Source organism: Arvicola amphibius, chromosome 4, assembly GCF_903992535.2.
Source record: "Arvicola amphibius chromosome 4, mArvAmp1.2, whole genome shotgun sequence".
In the NCBI taxonomy this organism is placed as follows: domain Eukaryota; kingdom Metazoa; phylum Chordata; class Mammalia; order Rodentia; family Cricetidae; genus Arvicola; species Arvicola amphibius.
The window spans coordinates 69,784,174-69,806,975 of NC_052050.1; the positions used below are offsets into that span (position 1 = coordinate 69,784,174).

A 22,802-nucleotide genomic window follows, 5' to 3' on the forward strand; every position below is an offset into this window, starting at 1 on the left:
CAGGCAAACTCACCTTTCTATGTCAGTCGCCAGGATGATTGAAGCCTTTAGGGAGCTGTGACTCTGTAGAGGGTCAGCTATAAAGTCTACTTTCAGAGATGTTTCCTAGTTCATTATAGGAGCCTTGCCTTAGACAGTTGCCAGACCTTTCCCCAAATAAATAATTTCAAATACATCTTAACTTCAAATTTTCTTGTCTATAAAGCGAGTGCTTTAAAACCAAGCATTTAAAGACATTACAAATTATAGGTTTAGGGGGCACTGATCTCTTGTCAACCTCAGATTTAAAAGGGTGACCCTGATCACATAACCCTAATCCCAGGAGCCATCCCAGTGAGCTGTTGACCTAGCTACATGGTTTTCTCTGTAAAGATGAACAAATTCATGATGTCCAGGAATTCTCTCAGTTCCAAATTTTTCAAAAACTAAGATCTAAGCATTATCTTCCTCAGGGCTCCTTTGATGTCACGGTTCCTCAGGCTATAGATGAAGGGGTTGACCATGGGTGTCACCACGGTGAAGATGACAGAGGCCACTGTGTCCTGTACTGTGTAGGTGGATGAAGGGTGCATATAAATGCCCAGGATTGACCCATAGAAAAGGGAGACCACAGTGAGGTGGGAACCACATGTGGACAGGGCTTTCCTTATTCCATGGGCAGATTGTAGCTTAAGAACCCTAGAGAAGATGTAGGCATAGGAAACAATAATGCAGGTAAATGGTGTCAGAAATACCAGTCCACCCACAGTGAAGACCATCAGGTCATTGATAAAGGTGTCAGAACAAGAGAGCTTCAGGATTGGGTAGGGGTCACAGAAGAAGTGGGGCACTGCATTGCGGGAACAGAAGGTGAGTCGAACCAGGAGGAGAGTGTGCAAGAGAGCATGCAGGTGTGTGATGACCCATGATATGGCCACCAGGAGGACACAGAGTCTGGGCCTCATCATCAGGGTGTAGTGGAGTGGGTGACAAATGGCCACATAGCGGTCATAGGCCATCACACTCAAGAGGAAGCCATCCATGTTGCTGAATGCTATGAAGAAATAGATCTGGATCATACACTCTGTGTAAGAGATGGACTTGCTTCTCAACACATGGTTCACGAGAGCCTTAGGGACAGTGACAGACGGAGCACTAATGTCGACACTGGAGAGGTTGGCCAAGAAGAAGTACATGGGTGTGTGGAGATGAGGGTCACAGCTGATGGCCAGGATGATGAGAAGGTTCCCAGAGATGGTGACCATGTACATCCCCAAGAACATCCCAAACACAATCTCTTCCTTCTCTGATTGTCCAGTGAGTCCCAGGAGGAGGAATTCTGTGACAATTGTCTGATTGTCTCCATCCATGTCTATGGGAAACAGTTTTACCATGCAGTCAGATCATTTGCTAACATTTGAGCAAAAACATCATTTGAAGCAGTATAGTGATAGGCTGAGAATGAACTAAAACTAAATTGTCTCTTTTGTATCTTAACCAAAATCCTGGTTCATTTCTGCATGCTTTATTTATGAGGGCTGTAGTTTTGTAAACTACTCCTATTGGCTTGTTCCAAACTTGTTTGCTTTCTTTCACAATATTTAAACTTAGTATAATGATTGAAGGAATATAATTCACCTTATGGATAAAGAAACCTGTACGAAGCCGGGCAGTGGTGGCGCATGCCTTTAATCCCAGAACTCGGGAGGCAGAGGCAGGCGGATCTCTGTGAGTTTGAGGCCAGCCTGGTCTACAAGAGCTAGTTCCTGGACAGGCTCCAAAGCTACAGAGAAACCTTGTCTCGAAAAAAACCAAACCAAACCAAACCAAACCAAACCAAATCAAGAAATCTATAGAAGTAGTCATATAATTAATCAATTGCTTATTAGAAAGAACTCAAGACAATCTTATAATTTTCTTTTTAAATATAAACACGCACATGTATGTATATGTGTTTGCACAAACTATTTGTTTTTTTGAAACAAGATATTGCTGCTGCACCCAGGCTGGACTTGTTATCATGAACTCAAGCTACCCTCCCATATTATGCTACTCAGCATTGGCAGCTATGGGTTTAAGAGCCCATCTGGCTAGCTTTATGCTGTACATTTGTTGGCAATTTAACCACATAGCAAATTGTTTATTAAATGCTGTCCTACAGATGTGCAGATTCTATTTGAGGCTCTGCTATTCTCAGAATTTGGGCTGTTCCTCGGCTTTGATACGTCGGTCTAGTGATTTTCAACTCTCAACGTTTTATCTGCCTCAAAGCTGGTTAACCCCAGTTCACCGCTGCTGGTCCACCACTCCAGCTCTGTGCGAGCTCCTCTCACTTCCTACATCCCAAGGGGAGCAGGTACAGTTGTAGGAATTACTTTTAAGGATTTATTTTATTTGTTTTTAATTGTGTGTGTCTCTGTATGAGTGTGTGCCTATGGAGTCAGGAGAGGGCACTGAATCTCCTGGTTTGTTGTGAGCCGCCTAACACAGGTGCTGGGAGAACTGAAACCAGGTCCTCTACAAGAGCAGGGAAATGCTTTTAACTACTGAGCCATCGCTACAGCCCCTGGGTTATTTCTCTCTGGAAGGAGAGTTACTGATTGGCAAATGTATGCAGTGTATTTAAAAGATACTCCCCGCAGAAGGAAGGTCCAGAGACGGGGGTCAGGTAAGATGAGACTACAGCATCCTTGAGAGAGTTACTGGTGTTTCAGCAGGGAAGGAGAGGAAGCGTTTCCCTCTAGAGATCAAAGGAGTTGGAAGGAGAATAAGAAAGAAGCAGCAGGGAGAAGCATGGGGAGAACCCTCTTTGGGGTTGGCTAACGATCCATCCTCGTAGAATGGCAAGTGGTGCCTGTTAGCGTGAATGAAATCAGTGAAAACAAGAGGACACCGCAGAGATGTGAGCTCATCTTACCTGGACCAGCTTCTAGAACCAAGGCAACCATGTAGCTTGAGCACACTCCATGTGTGATCACAGATCACAATGGGTGGAAAAACAAACAGCAAGGCAGGCATTTGAAGCATCTTACCTGGAGACTATCTTTTAGTGTGGGATATCTCTCTCTCTCTCTCTCTCTCTCTCTCTCTCTCTCTCTCTCTCTCTCTCTCCCCCCTCTCTCTCTCCCCCCTCTCTCTCCTCTCTCTCTCTCTCTCTCTCTCTCTCTCTCTCTCTCTCTCTCTCTCTCTCTCTCTCCCTCCCTCCCCCCTCTCTCTCTGTCTGTCTCTGTCTCTGTCTCTGTCTGCCTCTCTGTCTCTGTCTCTCTCTCTCCCTCTCCCCTCCCATCCCCTTTTTTCTTCTCTTCACCCCTCTTCCTCCTCATGCTCCACATGGCTCCCTCTTCTTGGTTGTAAACTTCAGGCCAAGCTTCTCCGTAAGCTACAGTTTCTGAGTCTCACCATGCTAACCTAAGTTGATGGCTTCCTTTTCCTGTCTGGAACCTTGTCTTGCAGAGAGACTGCTTGTTGCTGGTGACCAAGAAAGGTTTGAGTGTTGACCAAGAGTTTTTCCTCTGGTCCCGGACCTGGTTTTCCCCATCGGTGACTCTGTCTGTTGTTGGGTACTAGGGCCTCACCTGCCTGGCCAGCATGCCTTTCTTGCTGTTGTTTGTGCTGTCGGTAACTTTCACACAATTCTCATGTCTGTGGATTCTATGCTGGATTTGGGTCAATTCATTTATGGGACATTTCACCGCTGGAGAACATCTAGGAAGAGACATATGACTTCCTATGGCCAAGCTTTGGTGATGAGAGTAAATAGACCCGCCCTCCCTGGAGATGAGGGTTGCCATAACTATGAATGACACACTGGGGTACCCCTAGGGCCCATTCCTCAGAGGTCCCCATTAGGGACCCGTACTAAGAGTTCATTGTTTGCATTCTGTCTGAACACTGAGAATATTGCAAGAAAATCAATCCCTGTTGAAGCAATTGTACAAACATGTCCACCTCGCCTCCCTTCCCTTCGGTGTTCTTTGAGAAGCCTGTGAGAGGAGGGGCAGAGAGGAGGATGCACAGGGACGACAAAGTAGCTTATACACCAGAGCCAGCTGTCAACACTGTGAGAAACGTAATAAGAACAAAACAGAAAGTGAAAACCCTCAGAAATACAGGTTTTACCATTGTCTGTTTTTATTTCTTAAGCATTTGAGTGTTTTTTGTTTTTGTTCTTTGTGAGTCTATGAACCACATGTGTGACAATGAAGGAGGTCAGGAGAGTTCCTGGAAGTTGAATTATAGACAGTGATAAGCACCATGTGGGTGCCGGGAGTCCAGCCTGGTCCTCTAGGAGAGCAGCAAGTGCTCTTTAACTCATTAGCCTTCTCTCCAGCCCAAGAGTTTACTATATATTTTAGTATTCTAGCAGAATACTAAAGTCTTTCTCAAAACATAGCCACTTTTCAAGCCCCAAACAATGATGTGATGGTGACCCTATTATCAGTGGATAATTTTGTCCAGGCATTGTCAACTAATGTGAGCATGCTGCTTTCAATCTTTTTTTTTTTTTTTTTTTTTTTTTTTTTGGTTTTTCGAGACAGGGTTTCTCTGCAGCTTTTTTAGAGCCTGTCCTGGAACTAGCTCTTGTAGACCAGGCTTCAATCTTTTTATTTTGTTTTATTATTTTATTGCTGTGGTGGGGATTGAAACTGGGGCTCTGCATATGCCTGGCAAAGTGCTCTGTCTATCTGGCCTCATTTTATCCTTCCTCCTTCCCTCCTGGCCTCCCTTCCTGCGTTCCTTCCTGTATACATGTGTGGGCGTGCACACATGCAGGTCAGAGGGCAGCCTGCAGGAGCTGGTTCTCTCCTTCCACCACTTAGGTTCTGGGAATCAACCCAACACAGGCTATCTGGAGGGGCAGCAAGTATCTTTACCTGCTGAGCCATCTTTCCCCCATCCTCTTATCCAGATATTTAGAGCAATTTTTTGAAGTAGTTGTTGATAATAACAAAATCCTTTATAGTGAATGAGTTTTGGCTATGAAAGAAATCCCCTTCCCAAATTTTAGAGTTCTTCATGGAGCAGGGTAAATTTTAAAGGTGAATTCTATTCTCTGTTCATATGCCATCTTTGATTTTTTTTCTTTAATAATCTCATACATGTAAATACTGAGTTTGGGGCATTTTCGCATTCCAGCCCCTCTCACTCTCCCCACCTTTCTTCCTAACAATTTCCTTACTACATTGATGTCCTTTCCCCCACACTGGGTTTTGTTATAGATGCATGCATGAGCTTGGGTGCAGGGGATATTTTTGGAACACATTTCTGCTTGTCAATAATTAAGTCACTTATACTTATTATGATTACCTTCCAAGAAGGGTTTACTTCTACCACTAAGTTTTTTTTCCCACATCTTATCCTGTTTCTCAACTTGAATTATTATCCTTTTTGTTATTCAGTTGGTTCTTCTTCACATCATTCTGCTTTGATCCCCTCTTCTCATTTTCTGTATATTTTAAGTTGTTTTCTTAATGATTACTTTGGAAGCTGTAATTAGCATCATGATCTTACAACAACCTTGCCTGAATAAAGTCAACTTATGATTGAAATTAAGATATCTTGGGTTCAAATGAGTCCCTTTATGTCTCTTGTTCTCCTGAGCTCTTTAATGAGGTCACATATTTCATCTTTATATATTGCATGACAACTAATATAAATTTATGATTATTATTTTATGCATTGGCCTTTGGATCACATAGAAAGGGAGAATTGCTGACCCAAGCACAGCAGCCATTGCCCTGTGTGTTCGCCATCATCACTGTCTAGTACACTTTCCTTTTAGCCTGAAGGTTTCCTCTTATTACTTCTTTTATTAATATGATACTTAATAATATTATTATTATTTGCTGAAAACACACTCCTTGATTTCTGCTAACCTAGAAACATCTTAATTTTTCTTCATTCTAGATGGATAGTAATGTCCAATAATAATTCTAAGATTTTGTGTTCCTTTAGTTTGTCTTTTTTTATATACCTTTGGATTTTAGATGTGATATCTTGCTAAGTAGGTGGGAGTAGCCTGAAAGTCCTTATGGAGCCTAGGCTGGGCTAGAAGTCATGATATGCGGTCTTGACCTCCTGAGTACAGGGGTTACAGACATGCATCACCATGTCTGTCGGTCTGCAAAGAGCTGTCCACCTCATCCGGCTTCCACAGCATCTGGTGAGAAGTAAGTGTTTGATGTTTGCCGAGGAGCCTTTATACAAGGAGTCACTTCTCCTGCTTGCACTTTTCCTCTGATGTGTCTTCTGCCTCAGCTGGTTATTTTGAATGCGGGGCCCTGGAGACAGCTGTTCCACCATCTTTCATCTTTATGTATTTCTAGACTTGCCATTCTAATCTGTAGGACTTTTAGACTGTTCATGGGTTTGATTATTGAAACCTTAAAATGTGTATTTATATCCAAAGAGAGATACATGTGTGGTTTTGTGTATTAGTCTAATCCAATAGCTATGTCTAAATTCATCTCGGCATTTAATTTTTGCTGATTTATAACTTAAGAAAACACATCTCAATGGTTTTTTTTTTTTTTTAAAAAGCTATTTCAGAATAAGGGACAATTGAGCCCACGCCTTTTGAATTTTCCTTTTGTCAGTCTTGCCTTGCCTTTCACATTCTCAACTGGGCAGACATTTCGTCCAATAATTATTCTATTTGGGTCTGCTAACTTCATAACTATAGTATTGTTATGACTTTGGGGAAGAGCCCCCTCCATTTTTCGGCACCAAGGCACTCATTCCAGCTGCCTTTCATGGGAGAGGAAAGGACTGAGCTCCACACTCTGCAGGATGCAAAGGGGACATCTGTTAGAGACCTGTCTCTTGTCACCTGTTCATGTGTTTGTTCTTTTGCTTGTTTAGTCAGTATGGACTAGCTGATGTTAATTTCCTATTTTGAATCACGATGACATCTAATATTCCTCTTTCCCAAGATGCTTGGGATCAGAAGTATTTGGTGTTTCAAAAGTCTTCTAATCTTGGAATAGCTACATATGTATAACAAAATACTCTGAGACAGAATCCAGATCTAAACATGTAACTCTTTTTGGTTTCATGGATTCTTGTCTGTATATGCAGCCTACACAGTGTATGTAATGTGCCTGTTTTGACTCCTTCCAACCACATGGGGTCACCTGTAGAATATCTGTATTATGCTGGCATTCAGATTTGAGGGGAATATTAAAATTTCAGTTTTTGGACTTGGGGTGCTCAGCCTATGGTACTCTATCCATTGCCTGGTTAGCCATGGGGAGCATCTCTGTTTTGGTGGTTATCTTTTTGACATGCCTTATCCCTCTTTTCTGTCTTCTTTTCTGCTTCACCCTTCCCTCTTCTTGGAACTCTCCCTTTCTAGAGTACAAGAAGCCCAGGATTTTGTCAGCCTCTTTTCCCTCAGTAATTGTGCCCCCCCCCCCGCCACGCGCAAAACTAAGGACAGATACTAGGTGGTTGCTTGAAAACAGGCTCAGTTGTACATGTGAGGACTCAGTCTAAACAGTCAGGTTTATAAGGACTCAGGGTTCAGCAAGTAAACAAAGCTAGTTTCCAAGGTGCATGTAGCAAAGGGGCAAGGCCCAAAACAATGTGATCTACTGAAGGTCCACTGACTTTACATGAGAGAAACTTCCAGAAATCTTTGTGACTGTCCTGAAATACCAGAAGTCAAAATACTACAGAACAGTAATTTCTGGAAGTGGTAATGGCCAGCCTATGGCAGGGAGGTTCCTCTATTTGCGGCAGACTTTCAGCCTGGTAGGTTTATAACTTTGATGTAACATCTAACGGAGGTGATTTGTGAGACCCCAGTGGCCCTGTTGTGCCGCAGTCCCTGGTCCCTCTGGGGAGAGCAGTGTCTGGAGATCGGTGCAGGGTTGAAGAATGACCATTTGTTTCAACATCCACTGAGCTGATGCAAACTTTTCTAAGTTGTTTTAATTGGAACACCAAGAGCTGACTCCCCAAAGGCTAATTAATAGTAAATAGAAATTGCTTGTGGAAAGGAGTGTGTGATATCTCCCAGGAGTCTAGGCTGAGGGGAAAATAAAGGCCCTGGCCGAGGCCTGGTCCCTATTAACTCAGGCCCTGGGAGATAAATCACCAAGTGGCTGCCACTGCGGAGGAAGATGCAAACTTGGTACAGGGTCTGTCTCTGAGGGAAGACGGCACCAGGGACCCCACATGGTGCCTCGTTTTTACTAATTAAGTTCCTCACATACAGACTACTAGGGCCAGGATGAGCCTACCCAGACCTCTAGAGGAATATCTGTCTGTGCGGGGAGCTAGAGAGATGACTTGGGAAGACAACAGAGATGCAGGGAAGTGGGCGTTCTGCAGGAAGGGAATGAAATCCAGGAAGTTCATGTAGAGTTGACCAGAATGCAATGGCCACACCAATGAGGGGTTTTCTATGGAATAATTAGTTTCTAAGATGATTGATGGGGGGCACTCCCCTTTGTCTCCGGATGGATCCCTTAGTAATTTCATTGACTTTCCTTCATCTTGATTCTCTATCTTCCTCCTCATTCAACTTAAAAATACTTTTTTATTTTTAAAATTATAATTACACCATTTTCCCCTTACCTTTCTTCCATCTAAACCCTTCCATATATCCCTTCTTGCTCTCTTTCAAATGCATGGCCTCTTTTTTCTATTAATTTTTGCTACATGCATATGTGCTTATGTATATACACACACAAATGCATTTATATTTGTAATATATTGTGGAAGGATGCTTAAAAGAAATCCCACACTAGCTCAGAGTTGAGAAATAGAAGGTTATTTATTTAGGAGTAAACTCACAAATCAGAATCCTCTGCTTGAATGGAGAACAGAAACTGAATCCAGCAACCAGAAAGAGCAGCCGGAAAAGAGGCCAGACACAAGCTCAGCATATATAGTATTAAAAAAAAAAGGCCATGCCCCAGTGGGCGGGAAACCACTGGCTGTAAGACTTTCTACAGCAATATATAAATATTGATAGCACTACCCACCATGGGCTGGGACTACCCCTGAAAATCAAATCAAACACACACACACACACACACACACACACACACACACACACACACACACTATATATATATATATATATATATATATATATATATATATATATATATATATATCCTAAATATAACCTGCTCAGTCTCTACAGTGTTACTTGTAGTTATGCTGTCAGGGCTGACCATTTGGTTTCTCATAGCCAATGGGGGTGCTCCTCCCAGAGGAAGACTATCTCTCCCACTCTCAGCATTCCTTAGTCACCTGTAGTTCTGGGTATAGGATTGAGGCATCCTGGGCTTTCCCCCACCCACTTTGGCATGTCTATTATTGTCCTTAATAATCTCCTGTTTAGGCAGTCATGTAAGTGAGACTTTATGGGTGTAGCTTCTGACATTCCCAGGAGACACAATCTCACAGCAAACTCCTTGATCCTCTGGCTCTTACCCTCTTTCTGTCCCCGCTTCCCCAATGTTTCCTGAGCCTTGGGTGCAGGAGTTATCTTGTACATGTACCCATTCCAGATGGGCTCCTCAACTCTCCATTTTAATTGGTTGTGGTTTTCTGTGATGGTCTCCTCTGCTGTAAAGAGGGGTGACCTTGATGGCACAAAGATAGTGGCATGCACACCTTGGCAGTAGCCAACAGCCCTCTGATTGAACGCAGGATCTACCCAACAAGAGGGAGAACATTCCTGGTATTCAAAACCTAGTCAACTATCCAGGGCTAGGAAGTCATGAATCTTGGCAGAGAACCTACAGCTGCCAAAACTAAGCCAGCATGACTTAACTAGGCTCCGTATTTGTCTTTATGCCAACAGCTGAGTGTAGTTCACCTCCAGGTTTTGACCTAGTGGTGGGGCACATTCACCAGTAGTGCCAGCCATTCATCCCCTGAGACGGGAGGACTGCTGATGTAAGAGTTTCTGTCTGGGGTGAAAACACAACAAGACTCAATCCTAGAAATGGCCAAACCAAATCCTAGGCTCAGAACATGGTTCTTTCCATCGCTGCTTCTCTGGGGCCCAGAATTCAATGAAGCTTCCTCCATTGGTGGAAGTGACCTTTCAGGGCTTGAGTTCACCAGGTTCTCCTTTTCATAGCTCTGATTTTTGTTGTCTTCTCAGTTTCCAATGGACACAGATAAAAGAGCTCAACTCTCCAGAAGGCTTTGTCTAAGCATTTATGCCCTGTTAAATGAAGTTAAGAACACCAATGTCACAATAGGCCCTTCTTGTAGGCATCCTTTAATATAGGCTTTCCTTTAGTTAAACTAGTGTGTCTTCGTTAGGGTTACTATTGCTCTGATAAAACACCATGACTCAAGAAACCTAGGGAAGAAAGGGTTTATTTGACTTACACTTCCATAGCATTGTTCATCACAGAAGGAATTCATGACAGGAGCTCGAACAGGGCAGGACCACTGGAGGTAGGATATGATGCAGAAGCCATAAAGCCTGCTTTCTTAAAGAACCCAGGGCCACCAGCCCAGTGATGGCACTACCCACCATGGGCTGGGACTACCCCTGGCAATCACTAATTAAGAAAATGCCTTACAGCTGGATCTAATGGGGACATTTTCTCAATTGAGGTTTCTTCCTTTCAGATGACTCTAGCTTGTGTCAGGTGGACATAGAACTACTAGGACAGGTAGGTTCTTAGGGAGTAGCTGTCTTGACCCGTTGACTGGCAGCTGTCAGAACCTGCCCTTCTGCCCAGATATCTTGAACGATAGATGTTCATCAACAATTACCATTTATTTAGTTAGTTAGTAATTTAAGACAGGATATCCTGTATCCCAGGCTGGCCTCAAACTTTCTATGTAGCTGAGACTGATCGCTAAGGCCAGGACTGGTGCTTGGGAGACCATGCTTTAGTCACGACAACTTCCACCGGCTGTGGGAGACTTCCCTGTAGCCATGACAAGCTTCCTTCAGTGAGTTCTGAGTGACCTTGCCTCAAGATCCAGTTATTCTCACTCCAGCCTCAAGATCCAGTTATTCTCACTCCAGCCTCTGGGGAACACATTCGCCAGACACCAGAGACTCAGCAGCAAGCTAACCATTGATAAAAGGGAGACTGCCCATCCAAGGCCTGTAGGTGGGACTAGAGTCCACAAAGGAAAAGCTGCTACTGGTACGGTCTAGAAGCTGTGCACACATATGTCACAGCGATCTTCTAGCTAAAGGAGTGACTTGGTTTTCAGCTTCACTGTCAGACAGGCAGGCCCCTCTCCTGTACACCTGCCTCCATGCAGGGCTGTAACCTTCAATAAAAGCCTCTCCTATTTGTTTTTCAATTGTCTACTTGTGACTTATCAGAGCTAGAGCGAGCTGAACTGGTGACTCTCACAGGTAGAGCGAGCTGAGCCGGTGAGTGAGCATTAAGATTATGAACAGACAAAAGCCTGAACCTCAAACTTCAATAAAAGCACTCAGTGGTCCTTCTAGTGACTGCATGATGATCCCCCAATCTGCAAATCTCAGGAGAGCCCCATGGTTGACAGCCCTCAGCTCAGTTAGCAGTTCCAGAGTGGTTGGAACAGGCCCAGAGGAGAGCAGGAAGGACTGAAGCTGGGTTGTTGCAGAAAGACTGAGACTGGGAAAAGCTGAGGGTACGGTCCCCTGCCATGGCAGGTCCCAGTGACCTAACAAAAGGTTAGGAACTGAGGATCTCCAGCATCTGCAACTCAAGAGCTATATATCTCTAGCCACTGGGTACCAGGCTACCGCAACTCATAACAAACTGCACTTAATCATAGTCAAGCAAACATTAACAAACAAAGTAAAAATAATTCTTTGTTTTGTTTGCATTTTTGAAACAGGGTCTTACTATGTAGCCATAGCTGCCCTAGAACTCACCGAGATCCTCCTGTCCTGCCTTTGAGTGTGGGGGTTAAAGGCATCTTCCACCAGGCCCAGACAAAGAAATCTTTAAAAATAGTTTATCAAGACAAGCCTCTAGGTCTCATGGCCCAGAGCAGCATGCGTCTAGGTCTGTAGGTAACAAACACTCAAGGGTCGAGGCTGACAAACAAGAGGAGGCTGCTCCTCTCCCAGTCACCACTTCTATCTGAGTTGACCAAAGGACCCATGAGCCACCTGTTTGTTTTAACATAAAGGGAAAAGTATAATGTCTTCCCCTAATGCTCAGAGACTCTAAACTTGGATTAATTCTGCTAACAAAAGAAAAACCAGCAGGGCAACACCAAAGAATGTTCAAAAACACCTGTCCTTGGATAAGATTGCCTAAGATTTAAGACTGTCTTTGGAGAACTTAGCCAAAGAGACCAGAAGGAAGTCCAAGGAAACATTAATGGAAAAAAGAGTTCAGGAGAGTAGTGAACTTACAAGTAGGCAGGGCAGGAGAACTGGACAAGACCAAAGAACCAGGGCCAGTGATATGGCTCAGTGGTTCAAGGTACCAAGCCTGATGACCCAAATTCAATCTCCTGCACCTACAAGGCAACAGTGTGAGAAAACGATGATCCTCACTTCATATTAAGAGCTCTGGAGGAGCTGGAGAGTGGTTGAGTCAGTAAGACACTGACTGTTCTAACAGGCTGTTTAAGAGGACCCAGGTGTGATTCTCAGCACCCACGTGCACTCAGTTGTTCATAACTCCAGTCTCAGAGGATCTGATGTCTTCTCCTGGCCTCCTTGTACATTGTACACAGATGATGCACAGACATACATACAGGCAAAACATCACATACATGAAATTAAAAGAACAAAATCATTTTAAGGCACTGGAGACTCAGAGCAGTAAAGTGAATTATTATCAGGCAAAGTAGGCATCAGCCCCCTGAAAATGAAGCCAGAAACTGGTTCATATGTTCCTGAGTGCATTTCCCTGCCCCTGAATTTCTCATTGGCTGAGTTTTTTCAGGGAGGTACAATCTTGGCATAATCCCCACCAAACTCCCCATCCTCCTGAGGCTTGAGATGCACCCCTCCCTTCCCAGATAGCAGGGCTCAGTCACATAGTCAGCTACAACTTTCAACTTCAAGATAAACTCAAAAGCACTCAGACAAGCAGGCACCAGCTGCTAGATAGGGAAGATGGGAGCTCAGTGTCTCCTGCTGGGTGGGATTCCCTGATGAGCACCGTACTGAAAATGAATTGAATCCCACAAGTTGTCCTCTGACTTCCACATGCATGCTGAGAAACAGACACACAGAGAGACTCAGAGACAGACAGACAGACAGACAGACAGACAGACAGACAGACACACACACACACAGAGAGAAACAGAGACAGAGAGAGAGACAGACACAGAACGAGAGACAGAAACACACAGAGAGATACACACAGGCATAGAGACAGATGGGACAAGTGTAAATACACAAAATGCAATAAACTTTTTATTTTTAAGAAAAGAGTCAAGAACCAGTCTTATGGGACTTAGCAGAAGTGTGCTGGGCCCACAATGACTCGAGCCTTGGGTGTGGAAAAGGCTTTCCCTCCTCTGCCCTGTGAAGAAACAACTGCTTTCCGTTCCTCATAATTACTATTGCCGTCATCCCAAGGCTGTTGTCTGTGGCCCCTAACTCTGGGTGTGTGCCTGGAATAGGAGGCAGCTAATCATATATATGGCAGCAAGTTTGCCCTTTTTAGCTTTTCTTGGCTTTACAGCTTTTATATCATGTGTATACGATCACAGCTAATCTTATTTACTGCCATCAGTTACCCATCAGCCTGTGGACAGTTTAGTGCTCAGCTGTTCACTTGTTTATTTTGAGGACTCTGTACTGAGATGTTATCTTTATCTTTTTTAAAATTACATTTGAACCAAACACGCCATAATCATGTGTGAGGTTACCAAAGAATAAATAAACATTTAAAAGAAAAGAAACTAAATCCCTGAATAACTGGGCCAAATTAGTTTGATAGATAGAACCTAATTTAAAATTGCTGTCACCTGCCCACAGTTCAGTTTTGTTTTCAAATAAATATGAAGGTATACTTTTAATGTTGTCTCTTTGAGAATCTGCCTGCTCTCTCCTTTCCTTAGCTCCTTGCCTACTCTAACAATTCCTGCCCCACAGAGGAAAAGGAAATCTCCCTGGAGAGGACTGCAGCAGTTCCTTTACAATGGTTGTGATAAACACATGACCACACAGCTGACAGGAGAGAGAGTTTATTTTGACCGATGGATCCAGAGGGATAAGAGTCCATCATAGCAGGGAACCATGACAGCTGCAGGATGGAGAAGCCGAGAATTCATCCTCAAAGGCAAGCATGGTACAGAGAGAATGAACAAGAAGTGTCACATACCCTGAGTGACATACTGCCTCCAGCAAGGTCACACCTCCTAAACCCCACATATAGCGACATCAACTGTGGACCAAGAGTTCAAATGTAAGATCCTAAAGTGGACATATAGGCATATTCCAAGCTAGCTCTTGTATCTTAAATTAACCCACTTCTCTTAATCTGTGTGTCACTGCGAGGCTGTGGCTTACCAGAAAGGTTCCGGGTATTGTTCTCTTTTTCAGCAGCTGCATGGCATTTCCCTGACTGCACCTTCTTCCCTCCTCTATCTCTGCTAGGAATTCCTGCCTTGCTATATTCTGACCTGCCATAGGCCAAAGGAGCTTCTTTATTAGCCAATGGTAATAAAACATATTCATGGCATGCAGAGGAGAATCCCACACAGGGACATTTTTATTCAAACAACAACAGTAATCATCTGGCCTAGGACTCTGATTCCAACATTATCTTGACAAAGGCCGTTTATGTTGTAGTGACAAACACAGGATAAGGCATTCCTGCCACCAGAGTAGAGGAGAATGTGGGGGAGACTGGAGTCTGTTTCAAGGGTCACCAGGACCCTGTGGGTACTACACTCTGAGTTCACAAGGGGCCAAAAGGGGAGTTTAGTGGCTTTAGGGAAATCCTGTGCCAAATCACTATTAGTCTTTTCTACATGAAGAAAGAATAGTTTGCCTCTCCTGTGTTTCTATAAATGATTAAAAACAAAGTAACCCACAAACATTTACATCTAAGTATACTGTAAAAGATTAACAGACCATGAGCAAGCAGAAAGCATTTTTTTTTCTCAGCCAACTGTTTTGTTGGCAGGCTACAAAGAATCAATCACTTTATTCATTATCTTAAGAGCTGGTACTATAGGTAATCTTAAAAGAATCACAAACCAAAAATTTATACATAAAAACCAGTCAGATGTACTTTAAATCTATAGGGTGTATACCCACTCATCAATAGTTTCTTATATCAGGAGATTGAAGGTAGGAATGGGTACAAAGAATTAATTATTACTTTTGGTCATCAACCAGCCCTAGAAAGGGAAAGTATGTCAGCAAGTAACAATTGCCTTGCTTTGTCTTTTTTTTTTTAATCTCAGCTGTGCCCCTGTGAAATTTAGATTGTTTTCTGGGGTTTTTCTTTTTTTTTTATTTTTCTCATTTTTTTATTAAAGATTTCCATCTTCTCCCCTCCTCCTCCCCCTTCCCTCCCCTCCCTTCCACCCATACCCCCACTCCACCCCTCTCCAAAGACAAAGAGCCATCAGGGTTCCCTTCACTATGTTAAGTCCAAGGTCCTCCCAGCTCCCCCTAAGTCCAGGAAGGTGAGCAACCAAACTGACAAGGCTCACAGTAAGCCCGTCCATGCTGTAGAGTTCATGTTCATTGCCATTGTCCTTGGTTTCTCAGTCCTCCTCCACCGTCAGCCACATTCAGAGAGTCCGGTTTGGTCCCCTGTTCCATCAGTCCCATTCCGACTGGACTTGGTGGTCTCCTGTTAGATCTGTCCCACTGTCTCAATGGGTAAAAGCATTCCTCATGGTCCTGGCTTCCTTGCTCATGATCTCCCTCTTTTTGCTCCTCATCAGGACCTTGAGAGCTCAGTCTGGTGCTCCCATGTGGGGCTCTGTCATTTTCTCCATCCAATGCCAGGTGAAGGTTCTATGGTGATATGCAAGATATTCATGAGTATGACAATAGGATCTGGACATTTCTGGCACCCTCTCCTCAGCTGCCCAAGGAACTAGCTGGGGGCATCTTCCTGGACACCTGGGAACCCCTCTAGAGTCAAGTCTCTGCCAACCCTAGAATGGCTCCCTTAACTAAGATATATAATTCCTTGTTCCCATATCCACCCTTCCTATATCCCAACTATCCTATTCTCCCAAGCTCTTCCCATCCTCCACTTCACACTTTTCTCTCCCCATCCCCCCATCCCCTATCCCACCCCACCCCATGTTCCCATTTTTTGTCCGGCAATCTTGTCTACTTCCAATATCCAGGAGGATAACTATATGTTTTTCTCTGGGTTCACCTTCTTATATAGCTTCTCTAGGATTTTTTACGAATTATAGGCTTCTGATCTCCAAAATATATAAGGAACTCAAGAGACTAGACTTTAAAATGCTAATTAACCCAATTAAAAAATGGGGTACGGAACTGAACAGAGAATTCTCAACAGAAGAAGTTCAAATGGCCAAAAGACACTTAAGGGCATGCTCAACCTCCTTAGCAATCAGGGAAATGCAAATCAAAACAACGCTGAGATACCATCTTACACCTGTCAGAATGGCTAAAATCAAAAACACCAATGATAGCCTTTGCTGGAGAGGATGTGGAGTAAGGGGTACACTCATCCATTTCTGGTGGGAATGCAAACTTGTGCAACTGCTTTGGAAAGCAGTGTGGAGGTTTCTCAGGAAATTTGGGATCAACCTACCCCAGGACCTAGCAATCCCACTATTGGGAATTTACCCAAGAGATGCCCAATCATATTACAAAAGCATTTGTTCAACTATTTTTATAGCAGCATTATTTGTAATAGCCAGAACCTGGAAACAACCTAGATGCCCTTCAGTGGAAGAATGGATGAAGAAAGTGTGGAATATATACATATTAGAGTACTACTCAGCGGTAAAAAACAATGACATCTTGAATTTTGCATGCAAATGGATGGAAATAGAAAACACCATCCTGAGTGAGGTAACCCAGGCCCAAAAAGATGAACATGGGATGTACTCACTCATAATTGGTTTCTAGCCATAAATAAAGGACATCGAGCCTATAATTCGTTTTCTGGGGTTTTTCATCTCATAGCTAGCACCAAAACATCTGATCTAACCTGAAGTTATTGCAAAGCTTTGTTTCAGCTAATGATGCACACAGAAACCTGTGGCTGTGCTTTTCAGCATTAAGATAAAGGGAACTCAAGTCAGCTTGGCTCCTGGGATTCAAATGTATTTCTTAATTGTTAACTTGAGCTATAGTCTATTCAGCTCCTTTAGTGACACTCATAAGTCCTAGCTGTGTAATACTTTCTTGTATTTATTTTTATCTATCAAAACTCTGTATAACCTAACTTTATTATTGTCAATTAGACAGTACAGCTGAAGGAGGAATCATCTTCATAATAATCCAAGGCTAAAAATGCCAAGTAGAATGGGATGTTTCCTTGAGAGAAACACACCACATTACAGACAGTGGGGATCTCCCCGTACCCATGAACAGCATGCCAGATACCAGAGAAAGATAGCAGCAGCAAACATGGAAAGGCACAACAAAAGCAAAAAACATTCCAGGGTCTGTGATCTCAGGGCCTTCTCTATCAGAGATTCACCTACCAGGGCTGGTGGGATGACACCTTGAACTTTACTTGCCACCTGCTCTTCCTCTCAGTTCTACAAATTTCAAATTCAAGGATCTGAGAATTATCTTTCTTAGGGCTCCTTTCATGTCACGATTCCTCAGGCTGTAGAGGAAGGGATTGGTCCTGGGTATAACCACTGTGAAGAAGACAGAGGCCATTGCATCTTGTAGTGAGTAGGAGGAAGAAGGGTGCATATAAACTCCTAGGACTACCCCATAGAAGAGGCAGACCACAGTGAGGTGAGAACCACAAGTGGACAGGGCTTTTCTTATCCCCTGGGCAGAGGGCATCTTCAAGACATTGGAGAAAATGTAAACATAGGAAACAATGACGCATATAAATGGTATCAGAAATACCACTGCACCCTCAGCAAAGGCTGTGACATCATTGATAAAGGTGTCAGAACAAGAGAGTTTCAGGAGAGGGTAGAGATCACAGTAGAAGTGGGGCACTGCATTGTGGGAACAGAAGGTGAGTCGAATCAGGAGGAGAGTGTGCAAGAGAGCATGCAGGTTTGTGATGATCCATGATATGGCCACCAGGAGGACACAGAGTCTGGGGCTCATCATCAGGGTATAGTGGAGTGGGTGACAAATGGCCACATAGCGGTCATAGGCCATCACACTCAGGAGGAAACTGTCCATGTTGCCAAATGCAAACAAGAAGTAGATCTGCATCAAACACTCTGTGTAAGAGATGGACTTGCTTCCCACCATGTGATTCACCAGAGCCTTGGGGACAGTGACTGAGGAAAAGCAGATGTCAACACTGGAGAGGTTGGCCAAGAAGAAGTACATGGGTGTGTGGAGACGAGGGTCACAGCTGATGGCCAGGATGATGAGGAGGTTCCCAGAGATGGTGACCATGTACATCCCCAAGAACATTCCAAAGACAACGTCTTCTTGTTCTGACTCTTCAGAGAGTCCCAGGAGGAGGAATTCTGTGACTGTCGTGTGATTGTCACCACCCATGTCTCTGGAGAAGAAAGTGAGATGTGTATAGAGAAATCATTTACCAACTTTTGGAGAAAACTTTTCATGTAGTTAGTTTAGTAACAACTGCTAATAAAGTCACTTAAAATGTATTTTTAAAAATTTTTTATTGATATTTATTGAGCTCTACATTTTTCTTGGCTCCCCTCCCTACCTCTCCCCTTCCCCTTCAGTCCTCCCCCAAGGTCCCCATGCTCCCAATTTACTCAGGAGATGTTGTCTTTTTCTACTTTCTACTTCCCATGTTGATTATATCTAAGTAAGTCTCTCTTAGTGTCCATATTGTTGTCTAAGTTCTCTGGGATGGTGGTTTGTAAGCTGGCTTTCTTTGCTTTATGTTTAAAAACCACCAATGAATATGTGATAATTGTCTTTCTGTGTCTGGGTTACCTTACTCAAAATAATGTTTTCTAGTTCCATCCATTTTCCTGCAAAATTCAAGCTGTCGTTATTTTTTTCTGCTGTGTAGTACTCCATTGTGTAAATGTACCACATTTTTCTAATCCGTTCTTCGATCGAGGGACCTTTAGGTTGTTTCCAGGTTCTGGCTATGACAAACAAAGCTGCTATGAACATAGTTGAGCACATGTCCTTGTGGTACGATTGAGCATCCTTTGGATATGTACCCAAAAGTGGTGTTATTGGGTCTTGAGGATGGGACATCCTGAAACTGAAAAGCTTATATAAAGCAAAGGACATGGTCAGCAAGACAAAACGACAGCCTACAGAATGGGAAACGATCTTCACTAACCCCACATCAGACAGAGGTCTGATCTCCAAAATATACAAAGAACTCAAGAAATTGAACACCAAAAGATCACATAATCCAATTTAAAAAATGGAGTACAGACCTAAACAGAGAACTCTCAACAGAGGAATCTAAAATGGCTGAAAGACACTTAAGGAAATATTCAACATCCTTAGTCATCAGAGAAATACACATCAAAACAACTCTGAGATTCCATCTTACACCTATAAGAGTGGCTAAGATCAAAAACACTGATGACAGCCGGGCAGTGGTGGCGCACGCCTTTAATCCCAGTACTCGGGAGGCAGAGGCAGGCAGATCTCTGTGAGTTCGAGGCCAGCCTGGTTTACAAGAGCTAGTTCCAGGACAGGCTCTAGAAACTACAGGGAAACCCTGTCTCAAAAAATCAATAAAACAAAAAACAAAAAACAAAACAAAAAAAAAAAAAACACTGATGACAACTTACGTTGGAGAGGTTGTGGGGAAAGGGGACACTTCTGCATTGTTGGTGGGAATGCAAGCTGGTACAGCCCCTTTGGATGTCAGTGTGGCGATTTCTCAGAAAATTAGGAAAATGTATTTTTATAGCAAAAGAGTGATTTATTTGAAAGGAGTGAATTCTAATGAGTATAAGATTATTGATTATGCTCTTGTTTGATTAGTAGTACCATATATATGTACATTTTATACAACAGCTAACTCAGTCTGGGAATTGGCTACTACATTGCATAGTTTACATGAAGAAACAGAAGAGTGGGCAGCTAGATGATTTAGCAAAATTGCTGATCAATATCAGTTAGAGTTCAAAACAGGTTAAAGACCTTGTTCTCCGTGTTACACATATACACAAATGGACAGGCACGCTCTCTCACACACACAAACACAACCACACTTAGGTGCATGAACACACACATACACTATGTACAACACACACATACATACACAAACAAACACATAGACACCATGAAACACAGACACACAAACATACTTTTTCTTACATGTTGTTTTGTCTGATCAGGAATTTCTGGGCTTAAATAATCCTCCTTCCTTAACATCCAACTGGCTGGGACTATAGGCAGGTACAAGGTCCCCAGAAATGTTTGTCATATTAGCTACCATTTATTAAATTTTAATCTAATAAAAAGTCACTACTAAGTGCCATAGATTATAAACCTGGAGGAGGCCCTGTGACTTTTCCACTTGCTCACAGTTGGGAAGATCAGTTGTCTGACAGATAGCTACTAGGAGGTTTTCACCTCATTCACAAATGTTTGCCTGCTCACCTGAGCCACTGCCCAGATTCTTATATGCAGTGTTCCCACCTTTCCGCATTCAGAACGGGGGGTGGGGACATACAGGGCATAAGTGCATTCATTGTTTATCTATTGGAGATAAAATGTTTTACAGGTGGATAAAATACAGATTCATGTGCATCTCAAAGACAATCCCCAGGCTAAGACATCTCCATGGTCAGGAGGTCAGGAAAACATCTGGACTGCAATGCCCATGGAGGGATGCAAGGCAATTACAGCTGAGGAGGGAGGAGAGACACCCTGGGGTGATCAGAGGCCTGGCTGGGGAAGGGGAGGAGAGGAGACAGTGTCAGGAGAAATGGCCTGGCTGCTGGGACAGCACATGACATGGAAATTGATGGCGTTGGTTACAGGATGCTCGTGTGGTCCAGACAGCGAGCTGACTGCGGCTGTGAGAGTGGAGCTAGCACAGTGCTGAGATGGGAGTCCAAGGTTACTTCCGGAGCGTTGCCATGGGTGTAGACCAGCGTAACAACAGCAGCAGCAAAGAGCTAGAATGAGGGCTGGGGAGATGGCTCAGTGGGTAAAGCACGAGCCATGTAAGTATGAAGACCTGAGTTCAAATCCCCAGAACCCACCTAAAACTCCACACCATAGAGCACGTCTGCTATCCCAGTGCTTTTATGGTGAAATGAGAAGCAGAACTCTGCATGGGTGCTGTGACACATGTGTAGCTACACTCATAAACATACATGGACACACACACACACATATACATACACAAAATTATATTTATAAAGCTAGAATATGCTTCCAATAAATCTAGGGAAGCAGACAGATGAGAAATGGAATAATGGGTAGTTCATAAGGACCATCAAAAGATCCTCTGCCTGTAGATGCTAATGTTCCTGAAGGCAGATAGTTTTCTATCAAAGATATAGAAAAAGAGGCTCAATGGGATGTAAAGGCAACTTGCTCCAGTGGGTCAAGACCACAGCTAAGGTTCATTTCTAAGAGCATTAAGCTTCAGTTATTCTAAATTTTCTCATGCTGTGTATTGAGAGATGGTGGGTATTGGAATGGTCAGTTGCCAGGAATAATACTAACATATCATTGGTTAAGCCCTGGGTGTGCAGCTTCCACAGGACCCCAGTGCATCATAGTAGGTGATACATGGATGCCCTTCTCACTGATTGGCTCTTGAACTCCAGGTTTTGGATTTCAAATGCACTTCCCCTTAAGATTCATTATGGAGACAGAATGTTGCTGCCATGACTGCAAAAAGAGAACCTTCAGGATATATGTATTTATGCATGTATGTATGTATGCATGTATGTATGTATGTACATATGCATTTATGCAGGTAAATATGCATGTGTGTATTGAGGGATATATGTGTATGTATGTCATATATGTTTACCTAAATATGTGTCTGTTATGCTGAGTGATTTCTGATGGAGGAGGGTCATCTGTCTATAAGTTACTTTTATTGGTTAATAAAGAAACTGCCTTGGCCCTTTAATAGGACAGAAAATTAGGTAGGCGGAGTAGACAGAGCAGAATTGTGGGAGAGAGAAAGCAGAGTCGGGCAGAAGCCTTAGGCAGTCGCCATGCCTCTCCTCTCCGAGATGGATGCAGACTAAGATCTCTCCTGGTAAGTGACCACCTTGTGGTGCTACACAGATTACTAAATATGGGTTAATTAGCCAATAAGAGGCTAAAACTAATGGGCCAGGCAGTATTTAAGAGAATACAGTTTCCATGTAATTATTTCGGTTGTAAAGCTAGCCAGGTGGCGGGACACCACCCCGCCGCTCCTTCTACAGATTTCCGTGTGTCGAAGGACTGTCGGGTGTGTCTGATATACCAGTCGTGAAGAAATGTCTGCATCACTGGGGGTTTGAGACCCTGAACCTTAAAGGCTGCTCTTGTTTCTGGACTCCAGCAGCAGTCAACAGTCCACTGCCCAGTTTCAGTAGCGTCCAAGCAGCCACAGTCTGAGACACCTTCATTATACAACCACACACTCCAGGGGATATGCACAGAACAAATATGAGGACCAGGATAAAACAATGACATTCTCTGTCTAGTCTCTGTGTCTGTCTCCCTCTGTGTGTCTCTCCCTGTTTCTCTCTCTGTATCTCTGTCTCTCTTTGTGTGATTGTGTCACTGTGTCTGTCTCTCTCTCTCTCTTTCT

The 22,802-nt window shown here is 43.4% G+C and overlaps 2 protein-coding genes across 2 annotated transcripts; both read right to left on the minus strand.

Moving 5' to 3' along the window:
• Nucleotides 1-425: 425 nt before the first annotated feature.
• On the minus strand, nucleotides 426-1,349 carry LOC119813210 (olfactory receptor 1361-like). The gene has a single exon (XM_038328399.1). The coding sequence runs from the start codon at nucleotides 1,347-1,349 to the stop codon at nucleotides 426-428; it is 924 nt and encodes a 307-aa protein (XP_038184327.1).
• A 16,265-nt stretch (nucleotides 1,350-17,614) lies between these two features.
• Nucleotides 17,615-18,583, minus strand: LOC119811494 (olfactory receptor 1361-like). The gene has a single exon (XM_038325421.1). It carries the CDS (start codon nucleotides 18,581-18,583, stop codon nucleotides 17,615-17,617), a length of 969 nt encoding a protein of 322 aa, XP_038181349.1.
• Between the last annotated feature and the right edge of the window lie 4,219 nt (nucleotides 18,584-22,802).